Source organism: Pavona decussata, unplaced genomic scaffold (genome assembly GCF_977016875.1).
Source record: "Pavona decussata unplaced genomic scaffold, jaPavDecu1.1 SCAFFOLD_102, whole genome shotgun sequence".
Lineage (NCBI taxonomy): Eukaryota > Metazoa > Cnidaria > Anthozoa > Scleractinia > Agariciidae > Pavona > Pavona decussata.
In genome coordinates this window covers 7,562,723-7,589,607 of record NW_028145517.1, presented here as the reverse complement: position 1 = coordinate 7,589,607, position 26,885 = coordinate 7,562,723, and the positions used below count along the sequence as shown (strand labels likewise).

General features: G+C 37.4%; 3 protein-coding genes across 3 annotated transcripts; all 3 read right to left on the bottom strand.

Moving 5' to 3' along the window:
- Positions 1–8,711: 8,711 nt before the first annotated feature.
- LOC146472035 (histamine H2 receptor-like) lies at positions 8,712–11,171 on the bottom strand. The gene has a single exon (XM_085120882.1). It carries the CDS (start codon positions 11,161–11,163, stop codon positions 10,141–10,143), a length of 1,023 nt encoding a protein of 340 aa, XP_084977008.1. The 5' UTR covers positions 11,164–11,171; the 3' UTR covers positions 8,712–10,140.
- Positions 11,172–16,883: 5,712 nt separating this feature from the next.
- Positions 16,884–18,112, bottom strand: LOC146472034 (histamine H2 receptor-like). The gene has a single exon (XM_085120898.1). The coding sequence runs from the start codon at positions 18,110–18,112 to the stop codon at positions 17,075–17,077; it is 1,038 nt and encodes a 345-aa protein (XP_084977024.1). The 3' UTR covers positions 16,884–17,074.
- Positions 18,113–24,366: 6,254 nt separating this feature from the next.
- On the bottom strand, positions 24,367–25,533 carry LOC146472033 (histamine H2 receptor-like). Its single transcript, XM_085120896.1, has one exon. The coding sequence runs from the start codon at positions 25,531–25,533 to the stop codon at positions 24,511–24,513; it is 1,023 nt and encodes a 340-aa protein (XP_084977022.1). The 3' UTR covers positions 24,367–24,510.
- Positions 25,534–26,885: the final 1,352 nt, after the last annotated feature.

Genomic DNA, 26,885 nt, shown 5'->3' with positions numbered 1-26,885 from the left:
TTGAGTTCAATATAAGATTTCAACGAAGGTTCTTCTTTGAATTTGATGATTCTGTGAATCTTTTTGAGTTTGAGTCCCATTTTGAGATATTGTCTGAGATTTCTGTGATGAATCACATACTTTTCTTTGTTGTTTAGAGTTGGAATTAGTTTTTCAACTCCATTAACAATTATTCTCTCAGGAGCAAGTGGAAGATCATTGTGGAGGTCATGAAGTTCTTTTGGGTAATCTAAGTCAACTTCAAGAATGCAGGGGAAATTTTGCCAATTTTCAAATTCTTTTTCATCAACCCATTCAAATCCTCCAACAGGCAAAGGCTCACACATTGCCCAGCCAAAAAGGTTGTTTGCGTCAAGATAAGGGATAAATGTTGAAGGTTTTTCTGGGTTGAAATCTTTTCCCATGTATTTGTTGTTTGCTTTTCCAAGTCTGTTTGAAATCACTGAAACGCCGCCTCTGGTGCCTTTTTCAATCATTTGAAGCATGTCAATGTCTGTGAGAAGTTCGAGTTTGACTTGGTTTTTTTCAAAGCTGCATCCCATGCAAGGCCAGGGGATGTGAAATACCATGCTGGATCGAGTTCATAGTTTTCAAGGCAAACATTCCTGAATTCCTCGAAAACATCAGCAAGAAGAAGAACATCTGTTTTGAGATAGAGATCGTGATAATCTCCCATGTTTTTGCAGTTGAAAGTTTTCCAAACTTTTTGCGCATGCTCAAAGTCTTGTTGTGTGATGTGTTCATCGTTGAGTTTTGAATAAAATTTTTCTTTTGGGGGAAGATTTGTTTCTTGAAATTTGTTGAAGTTGTCCATGAAGTCATAAGGATAAACTCCCTTTTTTGAAAGAAGAGCAAGTTTTTCTCCCAGTTCTTTTTTTCGACGCGAAGCGTCGGATTCCCTTCGGGAATCATCTTCTGGAGTCAGTTTTTTTTCTTTCAGGGTTTTTTGTCTTTCCTTGATTTTTTCTTTCAGAAGACTTTTTTTTGTTTCAATCTTTCTGTCTCTTTCCAGATTCTTGACCAATGCATCAAGAGAAGATGCCATGAATTTGAAACTGTCAACGAATCTGATGTCGTGTCGGATCAAATGTTCTTTTCCGTCTTTGTCAATCCAGCTTCCAACAACTATCTTTTTTGTGAATGAAATGTATTTTTCTTCGTTGTTTGGAATGCATCTGATGTCTCCTTCAGTTTTTCCAAGATTTTTGATGAAAAGATGAGCATCATAGTTTTGAAGATTGTGAAAAATCACTGGAGTGAACCATGACTTTCTGTATCTGAGATTGCATGAGTTGTGAGCTGCTCCACGGAATTTACCAGTGAAATGACAGTGATCTCTGACTTTTTTGTCATCTTCTTTGAATTCTTCTTGGCAGATCCAACATTTTGTTGATTCGTTAAAATCTTTCCAATCATTTTGTGACATAATCAAGGGTTTTGGTGGAATATTTTGAATCCTTGTGATATCATCTTCAATCATTTCAACAAAGATTTGAGAAATATCCTCTTCCTCATTTTTTTTAATTCGATAAGTTACTGTTTTTGAAAGCTTTTCATCAAAAGAGCATTTGATGTGATAACAAAACCCACAAGGTTTGTGTTTTTGGAACTGGTTTGTGAAACAGTTTTTTGGATTTGGTTGACATCCGCTGATTGGTTCAACAAGAGACTCAAAATCAGCGAAGATGACAAATGGCATTTTTTGTGAGCGAATGTGATTCTCGAATTCGACAAAAGTTCCCTCTTCTGGCATTTCGATGTATTCATTGCTTTTGCAAATTTCTTAGTGAATTTCGAGTTTTTCTCTTGTTTGAAAAGCGTTCAAGCATCTGAAACAAATGTGAACTGATCCATGGTGTTTTGTGAGTTGTTTTGACAAAAGACGGCTCATGTCTTTGATGAGACAATAATGCTTTTTTACATCATCAGCAATCAAAAGAAGATTGATTTGGTGTTGCCTTTCTGGAGCTTCGCTCCTACTCCCCCTTGGGGAGTATTCTTCACCTTTGAAAAGCCTGAGAGTATAAACAGCTTTTTTTCATAACCAAAAACATTGATTGAAATGTTTTGATTCAAATTTTCAAAATGTGATATTTGTTTCAAATCAATTGGAAATTTGAGACCATTCCAATTGATTCTTTTTGAATTTTCTCTGAGATTTTTGTCAATTCTTTCAGGATTTTTATTGACAGGAAAAAGAGCTCTTGTTACACACCATTTAAAACATTCATTATCATCATTTTTCATGTTGATAATTGCTTTTTTGTTTGCGAGAACTTTTGGCAATGGGATATATGATCTCCCTCTGAGGGGAATGAATTGTGTAATTTGAACGTCAAGTGAAATAACTCTTTCAAGAACCTAGTTTGAGCCTTGATTAGTGAAATTTTGAAATCTTTCTTCCATTGTTTCAATCATGGAGTCAAAGATTTCTGATTCATTCGTCCCTTCAAGATTTCCAATTGTTTGGGAATGAAAATATGGATACGCAGTTAAAACATTTCCGTTGGTCAAATCAATTCTTGTCATCTCGCAATTGAGAATGAGTCTCACCCTTGTTTGTCGATTTTCTCTCATCAATCGCAAAACATCTGGTTTGACAAATTGCAAAAATTCACTTTCGTCATAATTACCTTCTGTTTTAATTCGAAATTGCCTTGCAAAACCACTCAATGCTGAACCTGTTTCTGTCATTTTTGCTCTTATTCTATTGATTTCTTTCAATTTTGTGATTTTTTCATCTTTTTCGATTTCTTCTGGTGTTGATATTTTGATTTTTGGAGGATGACTTCTCGTTGACCTTCTCAATCCAAGCATTTCCTCGAGTTCTCTGATTTCTTGGCGATTTTTTTCTTTTTCAACTTTTCTTCTTTGACTTTGTTCTTGATTTTTTTTTCACTGCTCTTGTTGGTTGGAGAATTTGTGAATTTATTTCTGGAACTGGTTCATCGAAAATGGGTGTGAGGTTTCGAGATCTTTCTCGTTCTCTTTCATGACCTTGATTGATAACATCAATTAATTCTGCTTTTCTCAGGCGACTGAATCTTCTCAGTCCAAGCCTTTTTGCTTCAGCTTTCAATTCTGGAACTTTCAGTTTGTCCATTTTATATTTGAAAAAATAAATTTTTTAAAAAAATATATAAAATGGAAAAAGAACAAATTGAATTAAAAATTTTAGTGAGTGGAAAAGATATGTTTCAAATTTCTTTCAATGGTTCATCACTTGATTATTTAAACCAAATTATTTCAAAAAGTGATGAAATCACAGTTTATCCAATTCATGCGAGTCTTTTGAAAATGGCAAAGAAAAAAAGAATTCATAACAAAATGGCCTACACTAATGAGGAGCTTAAAAAAGCTTTTGGATTTCCTTCCAAAGGTAAAAAATTGAGAAAGTTTGTTTTTGAATCTTCAAATGAAAGGCTTGAGTTCAACACAAGAAAGGAAGCCTTGGAGAAACTGAAAATATCGGCTAATAGAGTTGCTGATGCTATTAAAAATGGGGGAATAGTTATAGAGGGAGTTAAGTATGATTTCAAAAGAGAATGAATGATTTTTACAGAATTTCTGTAAAAATATTTCGGCTTGCCGAGGGAAAGTCCCTTTGATTTTTTCTCATTAACCGGCCTCCGCGTAAGCAGATGAAAAGTCCCTTTGAATTTTTTTGGAATTTTTTTCATGACCTTGGGATTTTTATTTTTTTTTTCGTGACCTTGGGATTTTTAATTTTTTAGGGTAATTTCGCTAGGATAATTGGGACATTTTTTTAAAATGACACGAGTTTTTGAAAAATGAGCCAGTTCTCTCTCTTTACATCTACTGCAGCTGGTCCACGTGCAGCACTGTATTATGTTAATGGAAAGGTAGGAAACTTCAATGAAATTTGGCCCGTCATTTGAAGGGAGCACTTCAAAAACTTCGCTAAAGTTTGCTTGAGACTTAAGCACTCGCTTACCTGCCTCACCATATGTCAAGAAAGATGATGTGCGGTCCTTCCTGGGCAGCTCATTTTTGGAGAAGTTCATTTATTGAGACACAGGCCTTCGTTGAAAACAAAGTTCATTTCAAACCGGGTGCCATTTTTGCCGCCGACCGAGCCGTGTCCCTGGAACGGTTGTTGCAAACTCACGGTCAAACCTAGGCACGAGTACTAAAATGTGCCCAACAGGGGAAGTCCACGGGAAGCCTTTGGCACGCAACAAACCACACACACCACCTCCCGGCTAAACCGCTCAAAACAGCGTTTGGAAGCACTGAGAAGCATTGAAAACACAGCAAAACACGCCAGGTAAGCTTTTTCAGACTTAAGTAAATTTTTTGTGGGTTTTGTGGGAATATTGTTGTCTAAATTTCGATTTAATTTTAACGCCATACAAACTCTTAAATCACGCTTGCATGGGTAACCTGTGTCACATACGCTTTGATGACCTGTGCTGAACGGGCGAGTTGAATTCGCCACAAGAAAGCAGGCGATGGATGAAATGAATCTGAGCGCGGTGGCAATAGCAAACGCGATAAAAATGGAAAAATTGCGATTGAGGATGTTGAATACAAATTTGAAAGAAAATACTTTTTTGGTCATTTTCATAGGGAAGCCCTCTGAAAATGTTTGACACACACGTCTGATTAATAATTATTCACGGTTGACTAATGTTTGTTTTGACTCGTGTGACAATCCTATATTAACCAGCATTAAATTCTCTCTAGTTTTTCTCGCATAGTCTTCATTGAATTGTTTCCAATTTTGAAGAGTTTTCTCGGGATTATTTTGCCTCCAGCGAGCGGAGCATTCTCTCGCTTTTTTACGGCGTTCTGGGTTGTCTCGATAGATGGCCATGCGATTGTAAACTTCAGGACGAACTAATTTTGAAGGGTCTTGATCGTTCTGAGAGAGGATTGATACCATCTCAAGTTTTTTCATCTTTGGTGCATATTGAATTTTTTGTTCTTTACAAATTTGTTTTTATTCTTTGTGTGGTAATTTTGAGTAATCAATTGTCTCATATTTGGGAGACAATTCAGCTCTTTTCAATTCGCTTAATTTATTCATAAAAAGTCTTTTAGCTTCAGCTTTTATTTTGAGAGCATTTTGAAGATTCATTTTATATATTGGATAACAAAAATTTTTTTGAATTAGATTGAGAAAATTTTTTGAAAGAGACTGGAAAATAAAAAGTTTTCTTGGCGCATTTTAATTAGTAGATATTGTTTCTTTTTTAATGACCTTGAGGATTTTTTAATTTATTTTGACTTCTTTGAAATTTTTATGAATTGGTGGTTTTTTTATGCGGATTTGAGGGATATTTTTTTGGACTTGTTTTTGATGACCTTGGTAGATGAAAATGAGGCAGAACTCTCATTAATACACTTCTTAGGACCAAAAACGTTTCGGGTTGTTTTTTATTGCCTCACTAAGGTGGTCACTGATATACTCCTCCCTCGCAGACTTAAGATTCTCGTGCATACGTTTCCTGGCGGCAAAAAACTTGTGCCAGTGGTGTACAGATCCTGTTTTCTTTGCCTTGTTGTATTGTCGTGGTGAATAAATAAATAAATAAATAAATAAATAAATAAATAAATAATAAATAGTCTTTGTTTCGCCCTGGATTGTCGTCGAAGTGAGCGATTGAACCAAGGTAAGTTGCATCTCGAACTTGTCATCTTTATGTGGGATGCAAGAGTCCATTATGTTGTGAACACTGTTTTCAAAATCGTTCCATTTCGCTTCCACCGAGTTTTTATCGTACTGAGTGCTGAGTTTTGCAGCAAGTGTTTTTAATTCCAATTTAATAGGCTCATCGTCAGATCGCTTTCTGATGTAAACTTTGCGCTTGACATGCCGTTTTTTGTGGCAGGATGACTTTAGTGTAAACAACACTATGTCATGATCGCTAATTCCTAGTTCTACACTGATGTTGCAAATAATGCCGGGCGGTTTGATAAGACAAGATCCAAGGTGTTACTTAAGTTGCCCTGTCGCCTGGTCGGTTCCTTTATGAACTGCACTAAATTATATTCTTGAGTCAGCTCAATCAATTTCTTTGAAGGAGAAGAGGAAAGGTTTGCTTAAATTATCCCATGAGATATTCGGAGCATTGAAATCGCCAGCAACAATCACATCATACTTGTGGAGTTTAAGCCAACAACAGCCCGTAGTTTGTGAAAATAAGATTCCATTTCCTAAAACTTTTTGCTACTTAAATTTTTTGCTAAACCAGATCATACAGTATTAGCTTCGGAAAATTTCCGGCTTTAAAATGCCATCAAAAGATCTGGAACTGGCACAGGAGACAATAATATACGAGTTTTATGTTTAATCCGGTTGGGCGTCCGTGCTTATTCAGTTGAACAAACTTGCTTAGGCATAAAACGACAAATGATATGTTGTCTTAACATTCAAACTCATCTCTCAATATATTGGCATGTATTAACAACAAACATTTGTGACACATTCAGTTTTAAAAATTTTAAAACCTTTGCATTCAATTTCGATTGCAACACCAATAAACTTGGTTCACGGTACTCTCTCCAACGTGATACTAGTAAAACAAATTTTTTCAGCTAAAAGTCCTTGCTTATGAGTTAATGGCTCTGCTGCAAATAACATCTTTTCAGTTTCCTCCGTCAAAACAATTTTTGAGGCCCAAACCTTCATCATGGGTAAATTCTAGTTCTTAATCATGGCAAACAGAAAAGGAAAACAAAAACAAAAGAAGTCATTACCTTTTTAGAGAGAAACACAATTAGAAATGGTCGTCAAGGAAGAAGGTTGGCTACCATGCACCGACACAGCTGCAAATGTGCACATTTCAATGTTTCATCACACTGGGGCTTGTATACTCACTGATTAAAAGTTAATAACCTGGGATAATCGATTTGCTCTCCTTTTTTCGGTCACAGTGGCCGTTAATTTATTTCATCGCTTCATCGCATGTAAACTTTCACCTGTCCCTACTTAATCACCTTTTTCAATACTAGTCTTTGTGGTACTTGTCTCAATGCCGGACTGATAGAAAATTATTTTTCTCACAGCCGTCAAATCTAGGGCCACCAAACGGTTCAATTCGTTCGGAAGCTTTTAATGGCCTCAGAAATTCAAATTTAGTTTCAAGGAAAATTGAACTGTTTTCTTCAGCAAAATGTCAGTTCAAACTGAATTTCCTAACACTGGAAAACTAATCCCTTTCGTTGTGGAGAAGTAAATATGCGAAAAATAAAAATGAGAAATAAGGTCAGCGAGCATTTTTTGTAAAGCCAACTAGAGCTCGTTGACTCCCCAGGAAATAAGATTCCATCTCCTAGAACGTTCCGCGACTTAAATTTTCAGCTAAATCATTCCAACAGAATAGTACTGCATCACCAAACAATCTGGCAACACAGAGGACATATAAGTGTTTTGCAAATGAAAGCATAAGTTAAAGTTTACTTGAATCCTATGTCAAAGCCAATGGTTAGCTTTCTGTTACCACTGAATTTTCATTTTGTTAAAATCTAGTTTAATTAAACATGTTTTGTAATACAGCCAACAGCCATGTTTTTGGCGAAATTCGTCCTTGTAATAACAACATTGTGTATGCTAGGTTTGAAGTTGTATAATTTTTATGTACGTTTAATGAGCGTTTTTTTTCGAGTTTTTGTACGCTAAAAGTTATGGTTAAACAAACAAGTCGCTATCGATTTTCGGTACAGTGGATTATAACCTCCATTAAGAGAATTCCTCAAAAAAAGGGATAAATAATAATTCTTTTCTTTCTTTGGAGCTTTGTATATTCTCTGTTGTTTTGATGGCTCATTTGTTCCGGCTATGAGCCACTATCAGTATCCTGGCCAGTATACAGAGCTCGAGGAACTTGCCAATCAAGAGTTACTTGCCGTTTGAGAGCGTAGACATATCCAAGTACTTGGGGGAGGAATTCGATAAAAGAACACGTTTCCAAAAGCCTACCACAGTGAACGAAATTGAGCAAAGAGAAAGAAGCAGAATTCCAAAGAAAACTCGAATAAGTACCGCGTGGTCGGTAATCGTCTACTGAGCCTGGGCTGAATACCGAAATACACAATTTAAATTAATTAAAACCCTTGGAGATGAGTATAGGTCCGTTCCAGTTGATTTGGGCACCACCCCCGTGGAAGAGATTACAAGATTCATATTGGAAGTCATGAGAGGTGATGGCAAGCCGTACCCGTACCCGCGCTCTATATACTCATTAGTAGGCTCTATATAGAGCATATACTAATTAGGCTTTTAGACAAAGGAAAACAAAAGAAATCATTGTATGCTCTATATAGAGCATACTACTTACCCCACAATTTCCCTGTGCTTCAAAGCCCCCGCCTCTTTACATAATTTAAGACAGTTTATGGGATATAGAGCACACAAATACTTGGCACTGATTGGCTGAGTGGGTGTGACCATGTTCAAAGTGGTCATAGAGCTTCGAGCACCGATGAGAAAAATATCAAGTGATTCCTGTCGAACAGAAAACAAAACATAAAACAACGGAATAAATGTGATGGAATAATTTAAGCCTGGAGAATAATTCACAACCTGAAAGAAACTTCTGGAAAAAAAATTTTTTTTCAGTTATTTCAAGTTTGCCATCCATTTTCATTCTGACAAATCCTGCGAGAGTAAAGGTATTAATTTATACTTTTACTGCACTAGTATAGTAATAATTATCAACAAAACTAGAGCATTTATGTTTTATTGATACAGAAATAGTTTTTTGGCTTTCCATGCAAGCTAATACTACAAAATAGGGAACATTGCTCCTTTAACATCATTAATAAAAGCGAAGCTAACTGCTAAAGCCAAAATGGAGATTAAGTATACAGGCCACTGTACAACAATGAATCAGATTGTCCAACTAAAATTACAATTAATCGCGATTTGTTTCCTCGTGTTATTTATAGGACGACCTTATTTATACTATTAAGTATATATACATAATTTATTACATACTATTAATATTAATATTAATGTTGCATAATATTATATTAATTCATTGATACATTATGTTCAGTGACTCTAGCGGCCAAGTATAAGTGCCTCGCTAGAAATGGGAGAATTTAGTATTTTATCAATAGTGTTATTAGTATAACATTAGAAAAAAGTAAAGATCACAAATTTGTTAAGCGGAGTAGCTCCCACACAAATATGTGAAACTAATATATTTATATACTGCACACATCACATAGTCTCATGGCGGTTTTCAAGTCTTCTGTGGGGTGAGATCGGATGCCAGCATGTAAAGGCGCCACTGGCAGCTGCTATCAGTCCATATTTTGATCTCGCCCACCCACCCACCCAACTCACGCATCAATGTGAAATACAGATGAAATCAGAGATAGAGATAGACCACCACACCGGGGACTACGCCCCCTACTTTTTTCGAACAGTGTGTTGGCTCTTTAACGTCCCATAGATTATAAAGAGCAAGTGTTGTGAAAGGGGACGTACTTTTAATGTCAAGCTGTACGCAAATGACTGACTCGCTCTCTGATGCCCAGAACGATTTATAAGTCTAAATTCCTATTTATAAAAATCTAAAATGATTTTAAAACAGAAACTATCATGTTCTTGATCATGACAGCACAAAGATATAATTTCTTGACTAAGCAATTGAATTAATATCTGGTTTTCATTTTCTAAAAATAGCGGATTCCTTGACAGTAGGGACACCGAGATATCCAACAAAAAATTGCCTCATCCGTTGGCAAATTGAAAGGCGTTAATTTGTTTTTGAATGCTAAAGTGTACTAAAGCGTATTTTTTTAAAGTGCAACCATTAAAGGGAAACGCCACTCTTGCAACAAATTGACGTTTAAATGTTTGAAAAAGTATCTTAATTTCAAAGCTTACTTTAAAAAGCGTTCTTGAAATTTGGACTTTATTATCACCTATTTTCGCTTTTAAATTTTCTGCCTGCCGCCATTTTGGATTCCATGATGTCATAATGTCATGATGTCAGTTATTCTTCACAAAAGAACTTTTGGTGTGAGTCGTTTTCCTTTGAATTCTCAGTTTGAAACAACATGTTGATAGAGCTAAGAACCCGACTCTCTAAGGAGCGAAAGGAGTAATTTTATGCTACATTTTCGCTTTTAATATCATGCTCGGTTACTAGCGAAAGTTCCCCGCTAAGTGCTCTCAACTCCCGGCAATCTGCCCACGACAGTCTCTTGCGTAACAACAGATTCTCTTGCGGGATTTCCCATCGGGTTTTCTGTTGATTGTCCGGGCGTGTGTTCTCCTGTCAGGTTTTCTCCTCTCTGAGGCTCCTTTGAACAATTTATGATACTCACGAATGCCTTCCTGAACCTCTTCATTTTTAAACTGTACAGCACTGGATTTAGTGAGCTGTTGGTCAACACCAACAGGAAACTCATGTCTCGAAGCCAGTGAATTGTAACGCAATCACACGCTGAACAGAAGTACATGACGTAAATGAAAGAACACGAGGGGACGAAACAAAGCAAGAATACTCCCAACATCAGTAGATACAGCTTCGTCAGTTTATTTTCCAAAATGACTGATTTTTGTCTTTCAGAATGTTGGTTCGACCCTTCGTGCATGACACCGATTTGCCTCGTTCTGTTTCGCAGAGATTTAAAGATCCTAGAATATGAGAATGCCAGGACGCAAGCTGTAGACAGCACGGCAGTATTGGCAAAAACGAACGCGAAATGGATGAAGCCAGTTTTTATATACGCCAGCGAAAGAGCTACGGATATTAGCCACACAAAGATACATATTTTTATGGTTGATGCCAGGGTAAAATGGGCCTTATACCACAGCGCGTGTGATATCGCCAAATATCTATCCAGCGAGAGTAAACCGAGAGTTAACACGGAAGTGGTACATGAAATAACGTAGCTCAGATGAGTAAGGTAGACGGTAAAACCCTGCACGTAACCACCACGAATTTCCTTAACCATAAAGTAAGCAGCCATTGGATCGGTTATAGCGCCTGCGGTCAAATCTGCCAGCGCCAAGCTGGCTATCATAACAGTGAAGGGTTTTCGAAGCTCTCTGTAAGGATCTTTATACACTGCAAACAGCACGAGGGCATTCCCTGGTATGGTGACAATAGAGAGTAACAGAGATACAAACATGGAAATGTAGGACAGATGAGTTGGTGGTGCTACAGTATCGCATTCCATTCTGTTGTCAGAGCCTGTGAATGATATGAAAATCAAAATAAACGCCTAGGACGAGATTTACATCCTAACTATTGTTTCTTTTTTGTCACAATAGCCCATTTGCTCCTAAGAACAGACCTTTGTAAGCGCGCGAAGCTAAGGGAAGCGAAGCGAATAGACAGCGAGAAAGTTGATTTTGACGCAATCAAGTCATGTGATTTTTTCAACCAATCAGACTTTTACCCATAAATTTACCAAATGGTAATTTTTCTGGTAAAAAGAACATTTGTGGTAAAATTTCTGGTAATGCCGCCGTCAAATAACAAATCCGTTCTTTTTTAACTCACTCCTAATAAATAATTCAAGATTTATTACATCATATCTTATTCTTATCAGAATGATATTTTGAGATTTACATATTATATTTTTCATCCTGTCTCGCTTTCTCTGACGATGAAAATCACTCAGGTCTTTGTGGAAACGGTTCGGGAATTTAAAATGCTGAATTCCATCAAATTCAAAAGCTAAATTAAGGTTTTCACAGAAGCCATCCAATTCAAGGTTTCTGCCGGTTCGATGATTCCTGAGCCAGTTGGGCCTGACGCAAGGAAACATCTGACCGGAAAATATCTTTTGAAATATTCTTCGACACTTTTCCTCTCTGAATTTTTGTTTCATTTTGTAAAATGGAAAACGAATTTCTTGATTTAAAACTGAAATTGAGAGGACATGGTTTATTGGATATTTTCACTGAAATGCAAGACAAAACAACGACAAAGCCTTACGTGTTCTCAAACACTGAAAGCGCAGGTCATCAAAGCGTATGTGACACAGGTTACCCATGCAAGCATGATTTAAGATATTATGAAAGGGTATTATATTATTATAAGATCCAAGGTGTTACTTAAGTTGCCCTGTCGCCTGGTCGGTTCCTTTATGAACTGCACTAAATTATATTCTTGAGTCAGCTCAATCAATTTCTTTGAAGGAGAAGAGGAAAGGTTTGCTTAAGCCTCCAGATTATCCCATGAGATATTCGGGGCATTGAAATCGCCAGTAACACTGAATCACATCATGCTTGTGGAGTTTAAGCCAACAACAGCCCGTAGTTTGTGAAAATAAGATTCCATTTCCTAAAACTTTCTGCTACTTAAATTTTTAGCTAAACCAGATCATACAGTATTAGCTTCGGTAAATTTCCGGCTTTAAAATGCCATTAAAAGATCTGGAACTGGCACAAGAGACAATAATATACGAGTTATATATTTAATCCGGTTGGGCGTCCGTGCTTATTCAGTTGAACAAACTTGCTTAGGCATGAAACGACAAATGATATGTTGTATTAACACTCAAACTCATCCCTCAATATATTGGCATGTATTAACAACCAACATTTGTGACACATTCAGTTTTAAAAATTTTAAAACCTTTGCATTCAATTTCGATTGCAACACCAATAAACTTGGTTCACGGTACTCTCTCCAACGTGATACTAATAAAACAATTTTTTTCAGCTAAAAGTCCTTGCTTATGAGTTAATGGCTCTGTTGCAAATAACATCTTTTCACTTTCCTCCGTCAAAAAAAATTTTGAGGCCCAAAGCTTCATCATGGGTAAATTCTAGTTGTTAATTATGGCAAACAGAAAAGGAAAACAAAAACAACAGAAGTCGTTACCTTTTTAGAGAGAAACACAATTAGAAATGGTCGTCAAGGAAGAAGGTTGGCTACCATGCACCGACAAATGTGCAAATTTCAGTGTTTCATCACACGGGGGCTTGTGTATTCACTGATTAAAAGTTAATAACCTGGGATAATCGATTTGCTCTCCTTTTTTGTGACAGTGGCCGTTAATTTATTTCATTGCTTTATCGCATGTAAACTTTCACCTGTCCCTACTTAATCGCCTTTTTCAATACTACACTTTGTGGTACTTGTCTCAATGCCGGACTGATAGAAAATTATTTTTCTCACAGCCGTCAAATCTAGGGCCACCCAACGGTTCAATTCGTTCGGAAGGCCTTAATTGCCTCAGAAATTCAAATTTTGTTTCAAGGAAAATTGAACTGTTTTCTTCAGCAAAATGTCAGCTCAAACTGAATTTCCTAACACTGGAAAACTAATCCCTTTCGTTGCGGAGAAGCAAATATCTTGTTAAAAATGCGAAATAAGGTCAAGAAGCATTTTTTGTAAAGCCAACTAGAGCTCGTTGACTCCCCAGGAAATAAGATTCCATCTCCTAGAACGTTCCGCCACTTAAATGTTCAGCTAAATCATTCGAACAGAATAGTACTGCATCACCAAACAATCTGGCAACACAGAGGACATATAAGTGTTTTGCTTAAATATTCTCTTTGGTTGACTTTGAAATGGCAGAAATGCTGATAATTATGAGCAATGTGGCCTTGCGTGCCTAAGACCTAATTTTACTCTCTCGATCAACAGTCCATAATTTGGAAAGCTCCTTGCCGAGTTGTTTGTGAAGCTGATACTATACAAGGATAAAAGTTATTTGTCAGGGAGCTCTGTGTTGAAATAGAAAATCGATATCGCGCCCTTCAATACATAATCTGCCTTGCCAGAGTTCAGATAGTTTTTCTCAGGAAGCAACACATTGAAATGTTTTTAACTTAAAAGATAAAAACAAACATTGACTCCAGCGCATACGTTCAATCGATAAGACGTAATTTGCATATTTTCCCTCGCAACGTGCAAGGAAGAGAGCGACATCTTCACAACAGGAACCTCAGGGCTCTTTCACTCATTGAAAATTTTGAAAACACGTAAACGAAATTAACGGAATATATATTTTTAAAAGTGAACGGAATGGGCAAAATACCCTCGATATGCAGATTTTCTAAATTATTCAGCGAAAGTGAAAATTGAGCTTTTAGCTTCCACCTCAGCATAACTGCTGGAAACACCAGCTTGCCTTACCGCTTCGTTCGCGCTTTTAGCTGCTTTATCTGCTTATCACCCTTTTCGTTGTAAAATCCCACTGGGGAAGATGGAAAAGGGTAGGCATTCACCTGTGGTTTGTCTATAGGTCCCTTTTTCTCTTCCTTGGTGGTGTCTTATAACCCGGCCAACCACAAATCAATGGGAAAAGAAAACAGCAACATGCAACAAAAGCATCTTTGATGGCATGGAAATAACATTTATTGAACGTCTAAAAGACTGATGCCCCATTCACACCAAGGCTTAAACACGTTTAAAAGCTGTTTAGTTAAAAACAGTTTAAAATTGTTTCCTTTATAAGTACAGCAAAGAGAAAGAAGCAGCGGAATTCCAAAGAAAACTCGACAAAGTACCGCGTGGTCGGTAATCGTCTACTGAGCCTGGGCTGAATACCGAAATACACAATTTAAATTAATGAAAACCCTTGGAGATGAGTATAGGTCCGTTCCAGTTGATTTGGGCACCACCCCCGTGAAAGAGGTAAATTTCTGGCTGACAAGTTTCATATTGGAAGTCATGAGAGGTGATGGCAGGCCGTACCCGTACCCGTGCTCTATATACTCATTAATATGCTCTATAGAGAGCATACTAATTAGGTTTTTAGACAAAGGAAAACAAAAGAAATCATTAGTATGCTCTATATAGAGCATACTATTTACCCCACAATTTCCCTGTGCTTCAAAGTCCCCGCCTCTTTACATAATTTAAGACAGTTTATCGGACATAGAGCACACAAATACTGGGCACTGATTGGCTGAGTGGGTGTGACCATGTTCAAAGTGATCATAGAGCTTCGAGCACCGATGACAAAAATAAGAGGCGATTCCTGTCCGACAGAAAACAAAACATAAAACAGTGGAATAAATGTGATGGAATATTTTAAGCCTGGGGAATTATTTACAACCTGAAATAAACTCCTCGAAAAAAATTGGCCAGTTATTTCAAGTTTGCCATCCATTTTCATTCTGACCAATTCCGCGAGAGTAAAGGTATTAATTTATACTTTCACTGCACTAGTATAGTAATAATTATCAACAAAACTGGAGCATATATGTTTTATTGATACAGATATAGTTTTTTGGCTTTCCATGCAAGCTAATACTACAAAATAGGGAACATTGCTCCTTTAACATCAATAATAAAAGCTAAGCTAACTGCTAAAGCCAAAATGGAGATTAAGTATACAGGCCACTGTACAACAATAAATCGGAGTGTCCAACTAAAATTACAATTAATTTCGACTTGTTTCCTCGTGTTATTTATGGTACGACCTAATTTATACTATTAAGTATATATACATAATTTATTACATACTATTAATATCATATTAATTCATTGAATACATTATGTTCAGTGACACTAGCGGCCAAGTATAAGTGCCTCGCTAGAAATGGGAGAATTTAGTATTTTATCAATAGTGTTATTAGTATAACATTAGAAAAAAGTAAAGATCACAAATTTGTTAAGCGGAGTAGCTCCCACACAAATATGTGAAACTAATATATTTATATACTGCACACATCACATAGACTCATGGCGGTTTACAATAGGCCTTATCACGGTTTTCGACGCCATTTTGACGGGTAGGCAAACAGGCTTGAAATAACAGTGTTTGTATGGAAATCCGATGTCAAATAATTTTCATAAAACATCGCTTCTGAAAAATTCATGAATTGGAAACTTTTGGCATTAGGAAAAGGATTTTAAGAACAAAATTGAAGGGATGTAGCTGTGACAGAAAGCGTCCAGTCGTGTTTTGAACTTTCCATACATTTGTCAGTATAGCGAACGAGCCGTGAGCTGCTACTAAAAATAGTTCGCGGGAAAAAATACAGGGAAATGTATGGAAAATTCAAAACACGACTGGACGCTTTCTGTCACAGCTACATCCCTCCAATTTCGTTCTTAAAATCCTTTTTCTAGTGCCAAAAGTTTCCAATTCATGAATTTTTAAGAAGCGAGGTTTTATGAAAATTATTTGACATCGGATTTCCATACAAACACTGTTATTTCAAGCCTGTTTGCCTACCCGTCAAATTGGCGTCGAAAACCGTGATAAGGCCTATTGCTCTGTTGGATGAGGTCGGATGCCAGCATGTAAAGGCGCCACTGGCAGCCGCTATCAGTCCATATTCAATTTTGGTCTCACCCACCCACTTACCCACCCACCCACCCACCCACCCAACTCACGCATCAATGTGAAATACAGATGAAATCAGAGATAGGGATAGACCAACACACCGGGGACTACGCCCCCTACTCTTTTCGGACAGCGTGTTGGTTCTTTAATGTCCCATAGGTTATCAGGAACAAGTGTTGTGAGACGGGACCTACTTTTAATGTCAAGCTTTCCTTAAATGACTGACTTGCTCTCTGACGTCTAGAACGATTTATAAGTCTAAATTCCTATTTATGAATCTAAAATGATTTTAAAACAAACTATCATGTTCTTGATCATGACAGCACAAAGATATAATTTCTTGACTAAGCAATTGAATTAATATCTGGTTTTCATTTTCTCAAAATAGCGGATTCCTTGACAGTAGGGACATTGAGATCTCCAACAAAAAATTGCCTCATCCGTTGGCAAATTGAAAGGCGTTAATTTGTTTTTGAATGCTAAAGTGTACTAAAGCGTATTGTTTTAAAGTGCAAACATTAAAGTGAAACGCCACTCTTGCAACGAATTGACGTTTAAATGTTAGAAAAGTATCTTAATTTCATAGCTTACTTTAAAAAGCGTTCTTGAAATTTGGACTTTATTATCACCTATTTTCGCTTTTAAATTTTCTGCCTGCCGCCATTTTGGATTCCATGATGTCATAAGGTTGTCCAGTTATTCCACACAAAAGAACTTCTGGTGTGAGTCGTTTTCCTTTAAATTCTCAGTTTGAAACAACATATTGATAGAGCTAAGAACCCGACTCTCTAAGTAGCGAAAGGAGTAATTTTATGCTACATTTCCGCTTTTAATATCATGCCCGGCTGACTAGCGTGCTCTCAAATCTCGGCAACGCGCTCATGACAGTTTCTTCCGTAACAACAGATTTTCTTGCGGGATTTCCCATCGGGTTTTCTGTTGATTGCCCGGGCGTGTGTTCTCCTGTCAGGTTTTCTCCTCTCTGTGGCTCCTTTGAACACTTTATGATACTCACGAATGCCTTCCTGAACCTCTTCATTTTTAAACTGTACAGCACTGGATTTAGTGAGCTGTTGGTCAACACCAACAGGAAACTCATGTCTCGAAGCCAGTGAATTGTAACGCAATCACACGCTGAACAGAAGTACATGACGTAAATGAAAGAACACGAGGGGACGAAACAAAGCAAGAATACTCCCAACATCAGTAGATACAGCTTCGTCAGTTTATTTTCCAAAACGACTGATTTTTGTCTTTCGGAATGTTGGTTCGACCCTTCGTGCATGACACCCATTTGCCTCGTTCTGTTTCGCAGAGATTTAAAGATCCTAGAATATGAGAATGCCAGGACGCAAGCTGTAGACAGCACGGCAGTATTGGCAAAAACGAACGCGAAATGGATGAAGCCAGTTTTTATATACGCAAGCGAAAGAGCTACGGATATTAGCCACACAAAGATACATATTTTTACGGTTAATGCCAGGGTAAAATGGGCCTTATACCACAGCGCGCGTGATATGGCCAAATATCTATCCAGCGAGAGTAAACCGAGAGTTAACACGGAAGTGGTACATGAAATAAAGTAGCTCAGATGAGTAAGGTAAACGGTAAAACCCTGCACGTAACCACCACGAATTTCCTTAACCATAAAATAAGCAGCCATTGGATCGGTTATAGCGCCTGCGGTCAAATCTGCCAGTGCCAAGCTGGCTATCATAACAGTGAAGGGTTTTCGAAGCTCTCTGTAAGGATCTTTATACACTGCAAACAACACGAGGGCATTCCCTGGTATAGTGACAATAGAGAGTAAGAGAGATACAAACATGGAGATGTAGGACAGATGAGTTGGTGGTGCTACAGTATCGCATTCCATCCTGTTGTCAGAGCCTGTGAAATGATATGAAAATCAAAATAAACGCCTAGGACCAGATTTACATCGTAACTATTGTTTTTTTTTTTTTGTCTTAATAGACCATTGTGCTCCTAAGAACAGACCTTTGTGAGTGCGCGAAGCGAAGCGAATCGACAGCGAGAAAGTTGATTTTGACGCAATAAAAGTCATGTGATTTTTTTAACCAATCAGAATTTTACCCATAAATTTACCAAGCACTGAGAAGCATTGAAAACACAGCAAAACACACCGGGTAAGCTTTCTCAGACTTTATTATATTTTTTGTGGGTTTTGTGGGAATATTGTTGTCTAAATTTCGATTTAATTTTAACGCCATACAAACTCTTAAATCACGCTTGCATGGGTAACCTGTGTCACATACGTTTTGAGAACCTGTGCTGAAATTCGCCACAAGAAAGCAGGCGATGGATGAAATGAATCTGAGCGCGATGGCAATAGCAAACGCGATAAAAATGGAAAAATTGCGATTGAGGATGTTGAATACAAATTTGAAAGAAAATACTTTTTTGGTCATTTTCATAGGGAAGCCCTCTGAAAATGTTTGATACACGCGTCTGATTAATAATTATTCACATTATCAGACACACACGTCTGATTAATAATTATTCACGGTTGACTAATGTTTGTTTTGACTCGTGTGACAATCCTATATTAACCAGCATTAAATTCTCTCTAGTTTTTCTCGCATAGTCTTCATTGAATTTTTTCCAATTTTGAAGAGTTTTCTCGGGATTATTTTGTCTCCAGCGAGCGGAGCATTCTCTCGCTATTTGACGGCATTCTGGGTTGTCTCGATAGATGGCCATGCGATTGTAAACTTCAGGACGAACTAATTTTGAAGGGTCTCAGGATCGTTCTGAGAGAGGATTGATACCACCTCAAGTTTTTTCATCTTTGGTGCATATTGAAGTTTTTGTTCTTTACAAATTTGTTTTAATTCCTTGTGTGGTAATTTTGAGTAATCAATTGTCTCATATTTGGGAGACAATTCAGCTCTTTTCAATTCGCTTAATTTATTCATAAAAAGTCGTTTAGCTTCAGCTTTTATTTTGAGAGCATTTTGAAGATTCATTTTATATATTGGATAAAAAATTTTTTTTGAATTAGATTGAGAAAATTTCTTGAAAGAGACTGGAAAATAAAAAATTTTCTTGGCGCATTTTAATTAGTAGATATTGTTTCTTTTTTAATGACCTTGAAGATTTTTTAATTTATTTTGACTTCTTTGAAATTTTTATGAATTGGTGGTTTTTTATGCGGATTTGAGGGATATTTTTTTGGACTTGTTTTTTATGACCTTGGTAGATGAAAATGAGCCAGAACTCTCATTAATACACTTCTAAGGACCAAAAACGTTTCGGGTTGTTTTTTATTGCCTCACTAAGGTGGTCACTGATATACTCCTCCCTCGCAGACTTAAGATTCTAGTGCATACGTTTCCTGGCGGCAAAAAACTTTGTGCCAGTGGTGTACAGATCCTGTTTTCTTTGCCTTGTTGTATTGTCGTGGTGAATAAATAAATAATAAATAAATAATTGTTTCGCCCTGGATTGTCGTCGAAGTGAGCGATTGAACCAAGGTAAGTTGCATCTCGAACTTGTCATCTTTATGTGGGATGCAAGAGTCCACAATGTTGTGAACACTGTTTTCAAAATCGTTCCATTTCGCTTCCACCGAGTTTTTATCGTACTGAGTGCTGAGTTTTGCAGCAAGTGTTTTTAATTCCAATTTAATCGGCTCATCGTCAGATGGCTTTCTGATGTAAACTTTGCGCTTGACATGCCGTTTTTTGTGGCAGGATGACTTTAGTGTAAACAACACTATATCATGATCGCTAATTCCTGGTTCTACACTGACGTTGCAAATAATGTCGGGCGGTTTGATAGGACATCATCCAAGGTGTTACTTGAGTTGCCCTGTCACCTGGTCGGTTCCTTTATGAACTGCACTAAATTATATTCTTGAGTCAGCTCAATCAATTTCTTTGAAGGAGAAGAGGAAAGGTTTGCTTAAGCCTCCAGATTATCCCATGAGATATTCGGGGCATTGAAATCGCCAGCAACAATCACATCATGCTTGTGGAGTCATGCTTGTGAAGCCAACAACAGCCCGTAGTTTTTGAAAATAGGATTCCATTTCCTAAAACTTTCTGCTACTTAAATTTTTAGCTAAACCAGATCATACAGTATTAGCTTCGGAAAATTTCCGGCTTTAAAATGCCATCAAAAGATCTGGAACTGGCACAAGAGACAATAATATACGAGTTATATATTTAATCCGGTTGGGCGTCCGTGCTTATTCAGTTGAACAAACTTGCTTAGGCATGAAACGACAAATGATATGTTGTATTAACATTCAAACTCATCCCTCAATATCTTGGCATGTATTAACAACAAACATTTGTGACACATTCAGTTCTAAAAATTTTAAAACCTTTGCATTCAATTTCGATTGCAACACCAATAAACTTGGTTCACGGTACTCTCTCCAACGTGATACTAGTAAAACAATTTTTTTCAGCTAGAAGTCGTTGCTTATGAGTTATTGGCTCTGTTGCAAATAACATCTTTTCAGTTTCCTCCGTCAAAACAATTTTTGAGGCCCAAACCTTCATCATGGGTAAATTCTAGTTGTTAATCATGGCAAACAGAAAAGGAAAACAAAAACAAAAGAAGTCGTTACCTTTTTAGAGAGAAACACAACTAGAAATGGTCGTCAAGGAAGAAGGTTGGCTACCATGCACCGACAAAGCTCAGTGCAGATGTGCAAATTTCAGTGTTTCATCACACGGGGGCTTGTGTATTCACTGATTAAAAGTTAATAACCTGAGATAATCGATTTGTTCTCCTTTCTTGTGACAGTGGCCGTTAATTTATTTCATCGCTTCATCGCATGTTAACTTTCACCTGTCCCTACTTAATCGCCTTTTCCAATACTAGACTTTGTGGTACTTGTCTCAATGCCGAACTGATAGAAAATTATTTTTCTCACAGCCGTCAAATCTAGGGCCACCCAACGGTTCAATTCGTTCGTAAGGCCTTAATTGCCTCAGAAATTCAAATTTAGTTTCAAGGAAAATTGAACTGTTTTCTTCAGCAAAATGTCAGCTCAAACTGAATTTCCTAACACTGGAAAACTAATCCCTTTCGTTGCGGAGGTGCAAATATCTTGTTAAAAATGCGAAAAAAGGTCAGCGAGCATTTTTTGTAAAGCCAACTAGAGCTCGTTGACTCCCCAGGAAATAAGATTCCATCTCCTAGAACGTTCCGCGACTTAAATTTTCAGCTAAATCATTCGAACAGAATAGTACTGCATCACCAAACAATCTGGCAACACAGAGGACATATAAGTGTTTTGCTTAAATATTCTCTTTGGTTGACTTTGAAATGGCAGAAATGCTGATAATTATGAGCAATGTGGCCTTTCGCGCCTAAGACCTAATTTTACTTTCTTGATCAACAGTCCATAATTTCGAAAGCTCCTTGCCGAGTTGTTTGTGAAGCTGATACCATACAAGGATAAAAGTTAATTGTTTGGGGAGCTCTGTGTTGAAACCTATATACGAGTAATGAATCTGTTAGCCAATGCTTAAATTGAACATAGCTTCTGTCGAAACAGGGCCACATACCAACACTGTTATTTCCATCCACTGTACCGGGAAAAAGATGACGGCTGGACATTTTACCACCAAACCTTGCGAAATTAATACAGTCAACAGCCATGTTTTTGGCGAAATTCATCCTTGTAATAACAACATTGTGTATGCTAGGTTTGAAGTTTTATAACTTTTATGTACGTTATATGAGCGTTTTTTTCGAGTTTTTGTACGCTAAAAGTTATGGTTAAACGAACAGGTCGCTATCGTTTTTCGGTACAGTGGATTATAACCTCCATTAAAAGAATTCCCCAAAAAAAGAGAAAAATAACAATGCTTTTCTTTCTTTGGGGCTTTGTATATTCTCTGTTGTTTTGATGGCTCATTTGCTCCGGCTATGAGCCAGTATCAGTATCCTGGCCAGTACACAGAGCTCGAGGAACTTGAGGCCGTCCTTGCCAGTCAAGAGTTACTTGCTTTTGATGGCGTAGACATATCCGAGCGCTTGAGGGCGATAAAAGTGCACGTTTCCAAAAGCCTACCACAGTGAACGAAATTGAGCAAAGAGAAAGAAGCAGAACTCCAAACAAAAAAAAAAACAAAAAAAAAAAAAACTCGACAAAGTACCGCGTGGTCGGTAATCGTCTACTGAGCCTGGGCCGAATACCGAAATACACAAATTAATTGAAACCCTTGGAGATGAGTATAGGTCTGTTCCAGTTGATTTGGGTACCACCCTCGTGGAAGAGGTAAAATACTGACTTACAAGATTCATATTGGAAGTCATGAGAGTTGATGGCAGGCCGTACCCTTACCCGTGCTCTATATACTCATTACTATGCTCTATATAGAGCATACTAATTAGGCTTTTAGACAAAGGAAAACAAAAGAAATCATTGTATGCTCTATATAGAGCATACTATTTACCCCACAATTTCCCAGTGCTTCAAAGCCCCCGCCTCTTTACATAATTTAAGACAGTTTATGGGATATAGAGCACACAAATACTGGGCACTGATTGGCTGAGTGGATGTGACCATTTTCAAAGTGGTCATAGAGCTTCGAGCACCGATGAGAAAAATATGAAATGATTCCTGTCGAACAGAAAACAAAACATAAAACAATGGAATAAATGTGATGGAATATTTTAAGCCTGGAGAATTATTCACTACTTGAAAGAAACTTCTGGAAAAAAAAATTGGCCAGTTATTTCAAGTTTGCCATCCATTTTCATTCTGAAAAATCCCGCGAGAGTAAAGGTATTAATTTATACTTTCACTGCACTAGTATAGTAATAATTATCAACAAAACTGGAGCATTTATGTTTTATTGATACAGATATCGTTTTTTGGCTTCCCATGCAAGCTAATACTACAAAATAGGGAACATTGCTCCTTTAACATCAATAATAAAAGCTAAGCTAACTGCTAAAGCCAAAATGGAGATTAAGTATACAGGCCACTGTACAACAATAAATCGTAGTGTCCAACTAAAATTACAATTAATTTCGACTTGTTTCCTCGCGTTATTTATAGGATGACCTAATTTATACTATTAAGTATATATACATAATTTATTACATACTATTAATATCATATTAATTCATTGAATACATTATGTTCAGTGACACTAGCGGCCAAGTATAAGTGCCTCGCTAGAAATGGGAGAATTTAGTATTTTATCAATAGTGTTATTAGTATAACATTAGAAAAAAGTAAAGATCACAAATTTGTTAAGCGGAGTAGCTCCCACACAAATATGTGAAACTAATATATTTATATACTGCACACATCACATAGCAGTTCATGGCGGTTTACAAGTCTCCTGTGGGGTGGGATCAGATGTCAGTATGTAAAGGCGCCACTGGCAGCCGCTATCAGTCCATATTCAATTTTGATCTCACCCACCCACTCACCCACCCACCAACCCACCCAACTCACGCATCAATGTGAAATACAGATAAAATCAGAGATAGGGATAGACCACCACACCGGGGACTACACCCCCTACTCTTTTCGAACAGCGTGTTGGTTCCGTAACGTCCAACAGATTATTAGGAACAAGTGTTGTGAAAGAAGACCTACTTTTAATGTCAAGCTGTACTCAAATGACTGACTTGCTCTCTGACGTCTAGAACGATTTATAAGTCTAAATTCCTATTTATGAATCTAAAATCATTTTAAAACAGAAACTATCATGTTCTTGATCATGATAGCACAAAGATATAATTTCTTGACTAATCAATTGAATCAATATCTGTTTTTCATTTTCTCAAAACAGCGGATTCCTTGACAGTAGGGACATTGAGATCTCCAACAAAAAATTGCCTCATCCGTTGGCAAATTGAAAGGCGTTATTTGTTTTTTAATGCTAAAGTGTACTAAAGCGTACTGTTTTAAAGTGCAACCATTAAAGGGAAACGCCACTCTTGCAACAAATTGACGTTTAAATGTTTGAAAAAGTATCTTAAATTCAAAGCTTACTTTAAAAAGCGTTCTTGAAATTTGGCGGACTTTATTATCACCTATTTTCGCTTTTAAATTTTCTGCCTGCCGCCATTTTGGATTCCATGATGTCATAATGTCATGATGTCAGTTATTCTACACAAAAGAACTTCTGGTGTGAGTCGTTTTCCTTTGAATTCTCAGTTTGAAATAACATATTGATAGAGTTAAGAACCCGACTCTCTAAGGAGCGAAAGGAGTAATTTTATGCTACATTTTCGCTTTTAATATCATGCGCGGTTACTAGCGAAAGTTCCCCGCTAAGTGCTCTCAACTCCCCGCAATCTGCCCACGACAGTCTCTTGCGTAACGACAGATTCTCTTGCGGGATTTCCCATCGGGTTTTCTGTTGATTGTCCGGGCGTGTGTTCTCCTGTCAGGTTTTCTCCTCTCTGAGGCTCCTTTGAACAATTTATGATACTCACGAATGCCTTCCTAAAGTTCTTCATTTTTAAACTGTACAGCACTGGATTTAGTGAGCTGTTGGTCAACACCAACAGGAAACTCATGTCTCGAAGCCAGTGAATTGTAACGCAATCACACGCTGAACAGAAGTACATGACGTAAATGAATGAGCATGAGGGGACGAAACAAAGCAAGAATACTCCCAACATCAGTAGATACAGCTTCGTCAGTTTATTTTCCAAAATGACTGATTTTTGTCTTTCAGAATGTTGGTTCGACCCTTCGTGCATGACACCGATTTGCCTCGTTCTGTTTCGCAGAGATTTAAAGATCCTAGAATATGAGAATGCCAGGACGCAAGCTGTAGACAGCACGGCAGTATTGGCAAAAACGAACGCGAAATGGATGAAGCCAGTTTTTATGTACGCCAGCGAAAGAGCTACGGATATTAGCCACACAAAGATACATATTTTTATGGTTAATGCCAGGGTAAAATGGGCCTTATACCACAGCGCGTGTGATATGGCCAAATATCTATCCAGCGAGAGTAAACCGAGAGTTAACACGGAAGTGGTACATGAAATAAAGTAGCTCAGATGAGTAAGGTAGACAGTAAAACCCTGCACGTAACCACCTCGAATTTCCTTAACCATAAAATAAGCAGCCATTGGATCGGTTATAGCGCCTGCGGTCAAATCTGCCAGGGCCAAGCTGGCTATCATAACAGTGAAGGGTTTTCGAAGCTCTCTGTAAGGATCTTTATACACTGCAAACAGCACGAGGGCATTCCCTGGTATGGTGACAATAGAGAGTAAGAGAGATACAAACATGGAGATGTAGGACAGATGAGTTGGTGGTGCTACAGTATCGCATTCCATCCTGTTTTCAGAGCCTGTGAATGATATGAAAATCAAAATAAACGCCTAGGACCAGATTTACATCCTAACTATTGTTTTTTTTTGTCACAATAGACCATTGTGCTCCTAAGAACAGACCTTTGTGAGCGCGCGAAGCTAAGGGAAGCGAAGCGAATAGACAGCGAGAAAGTTGATTTTGACGCAATCAAGTCATGTGATTTTTTTTTTAACCAATCAGACTTTTACCCATAAATTTACCAAATGGTAATTTTTCTGGTAAAAAGAACATTTGTGGTAAAATTTCTGGTAATGCCGCCGTCAAATAACAAGTCCGTTCTTATTTAACTCACTCCTAATAAATAATTCAAGATTTATTACATCATATCTTATTCTTATCAGAATGATATTTTGAGATTTACATATTATATTTTTCATCCTGTCTCGCTTTCTCTAACGATGAAAATCACTCAGGTCTTTGTGGAAACGGTTCGGGAATTTAAAATGCTGAATTCCATCAAATTCAAAAGCTAAATTAAGGTTTTCACAGAAGCCATCCAATTCAAGGTTTCTGCCGGTTCGATGATTCCTGAGCCAGTTGGGCCTGACGCAAGGAAACATCTGACCGGAAAATATCTTTTGAAATATTCCTCGACACTTTTCCTCTCTGAATTTTTTTTTCATTTTGTAAAATGGAAAACGAATTTCTTGATTTAAAACTGAAATTGAGAGGACATGGTTTATTCGATATTTTCACTGAAATGTAAGACAAAACAACGACAAAGCCTTACGTGTTCTCAAACGCTGAAAGCGCAGGTCATCAAAGCGTATGTGACACAGGTTACCCATGCAAGCATGATTTAAGATATTATGAAAGGGTATTATATTATCATGATATCATTAAGAGTTTGTATCACATGGCGTTAAAATTAGATCGAAATGTAGACAACAATATTACCACAAAACCCACAAAAAATATAATAAAGTCTGAAAAAGCTTACCCGGTGTGTTTAGCTGTGTTTTCAATGCTTCTCAGTGCTTCTAAACGATGTTTTGAGCGGTTTATCTCTCAGCAGCTGGTCCACGTGCATCACTTTATTATGTTAATGGAAGGTAGGAAACTAAAAGTCGAATTTCAATGAAATTTGGCCCGTCATTTGAGGAGAACACTTCAAAAAGTTCGCTAAAGTTTGCTTGAAACTTAAGGACTCGCTTACCTGCCTCACCATATGTCAAGAAAGATGATGTGCGGTCCTTCCTGGGCAGCTCATTTTTGGAGAAGTTCATTTATTGAAACACAGGCCCTCGTTGAAAACAAACCGGGTGCCATTTTTGCCGCCGACCGAGCCGTGTCCCTGGAACGGTTGTTTCAAACT

Excerpts from the sequence above, each read along its gene's own strand:
- LOC146472033 (XM_085120896.1), bottom strand. The coding sequence starts at position 25,533 with ATGGAATGCGATACTGTAGCACCACCAACTCATCTGTCCTACATCTCC.
- LOC146472035 (XM_085120882.1), bottom strand. The coding sequence starts at position 11,163 with ATGGAATGCGATACTGTAGCACCACCAACTCATCTGTCCTACATTTCC.
- LOC146472034 (XM_085120898.1), bottom strand. The coding sequence starts at position 18,112 with ATGGAATGCGATACTGTAGCACCACCAACTCATCTGTCCTACATCTCC.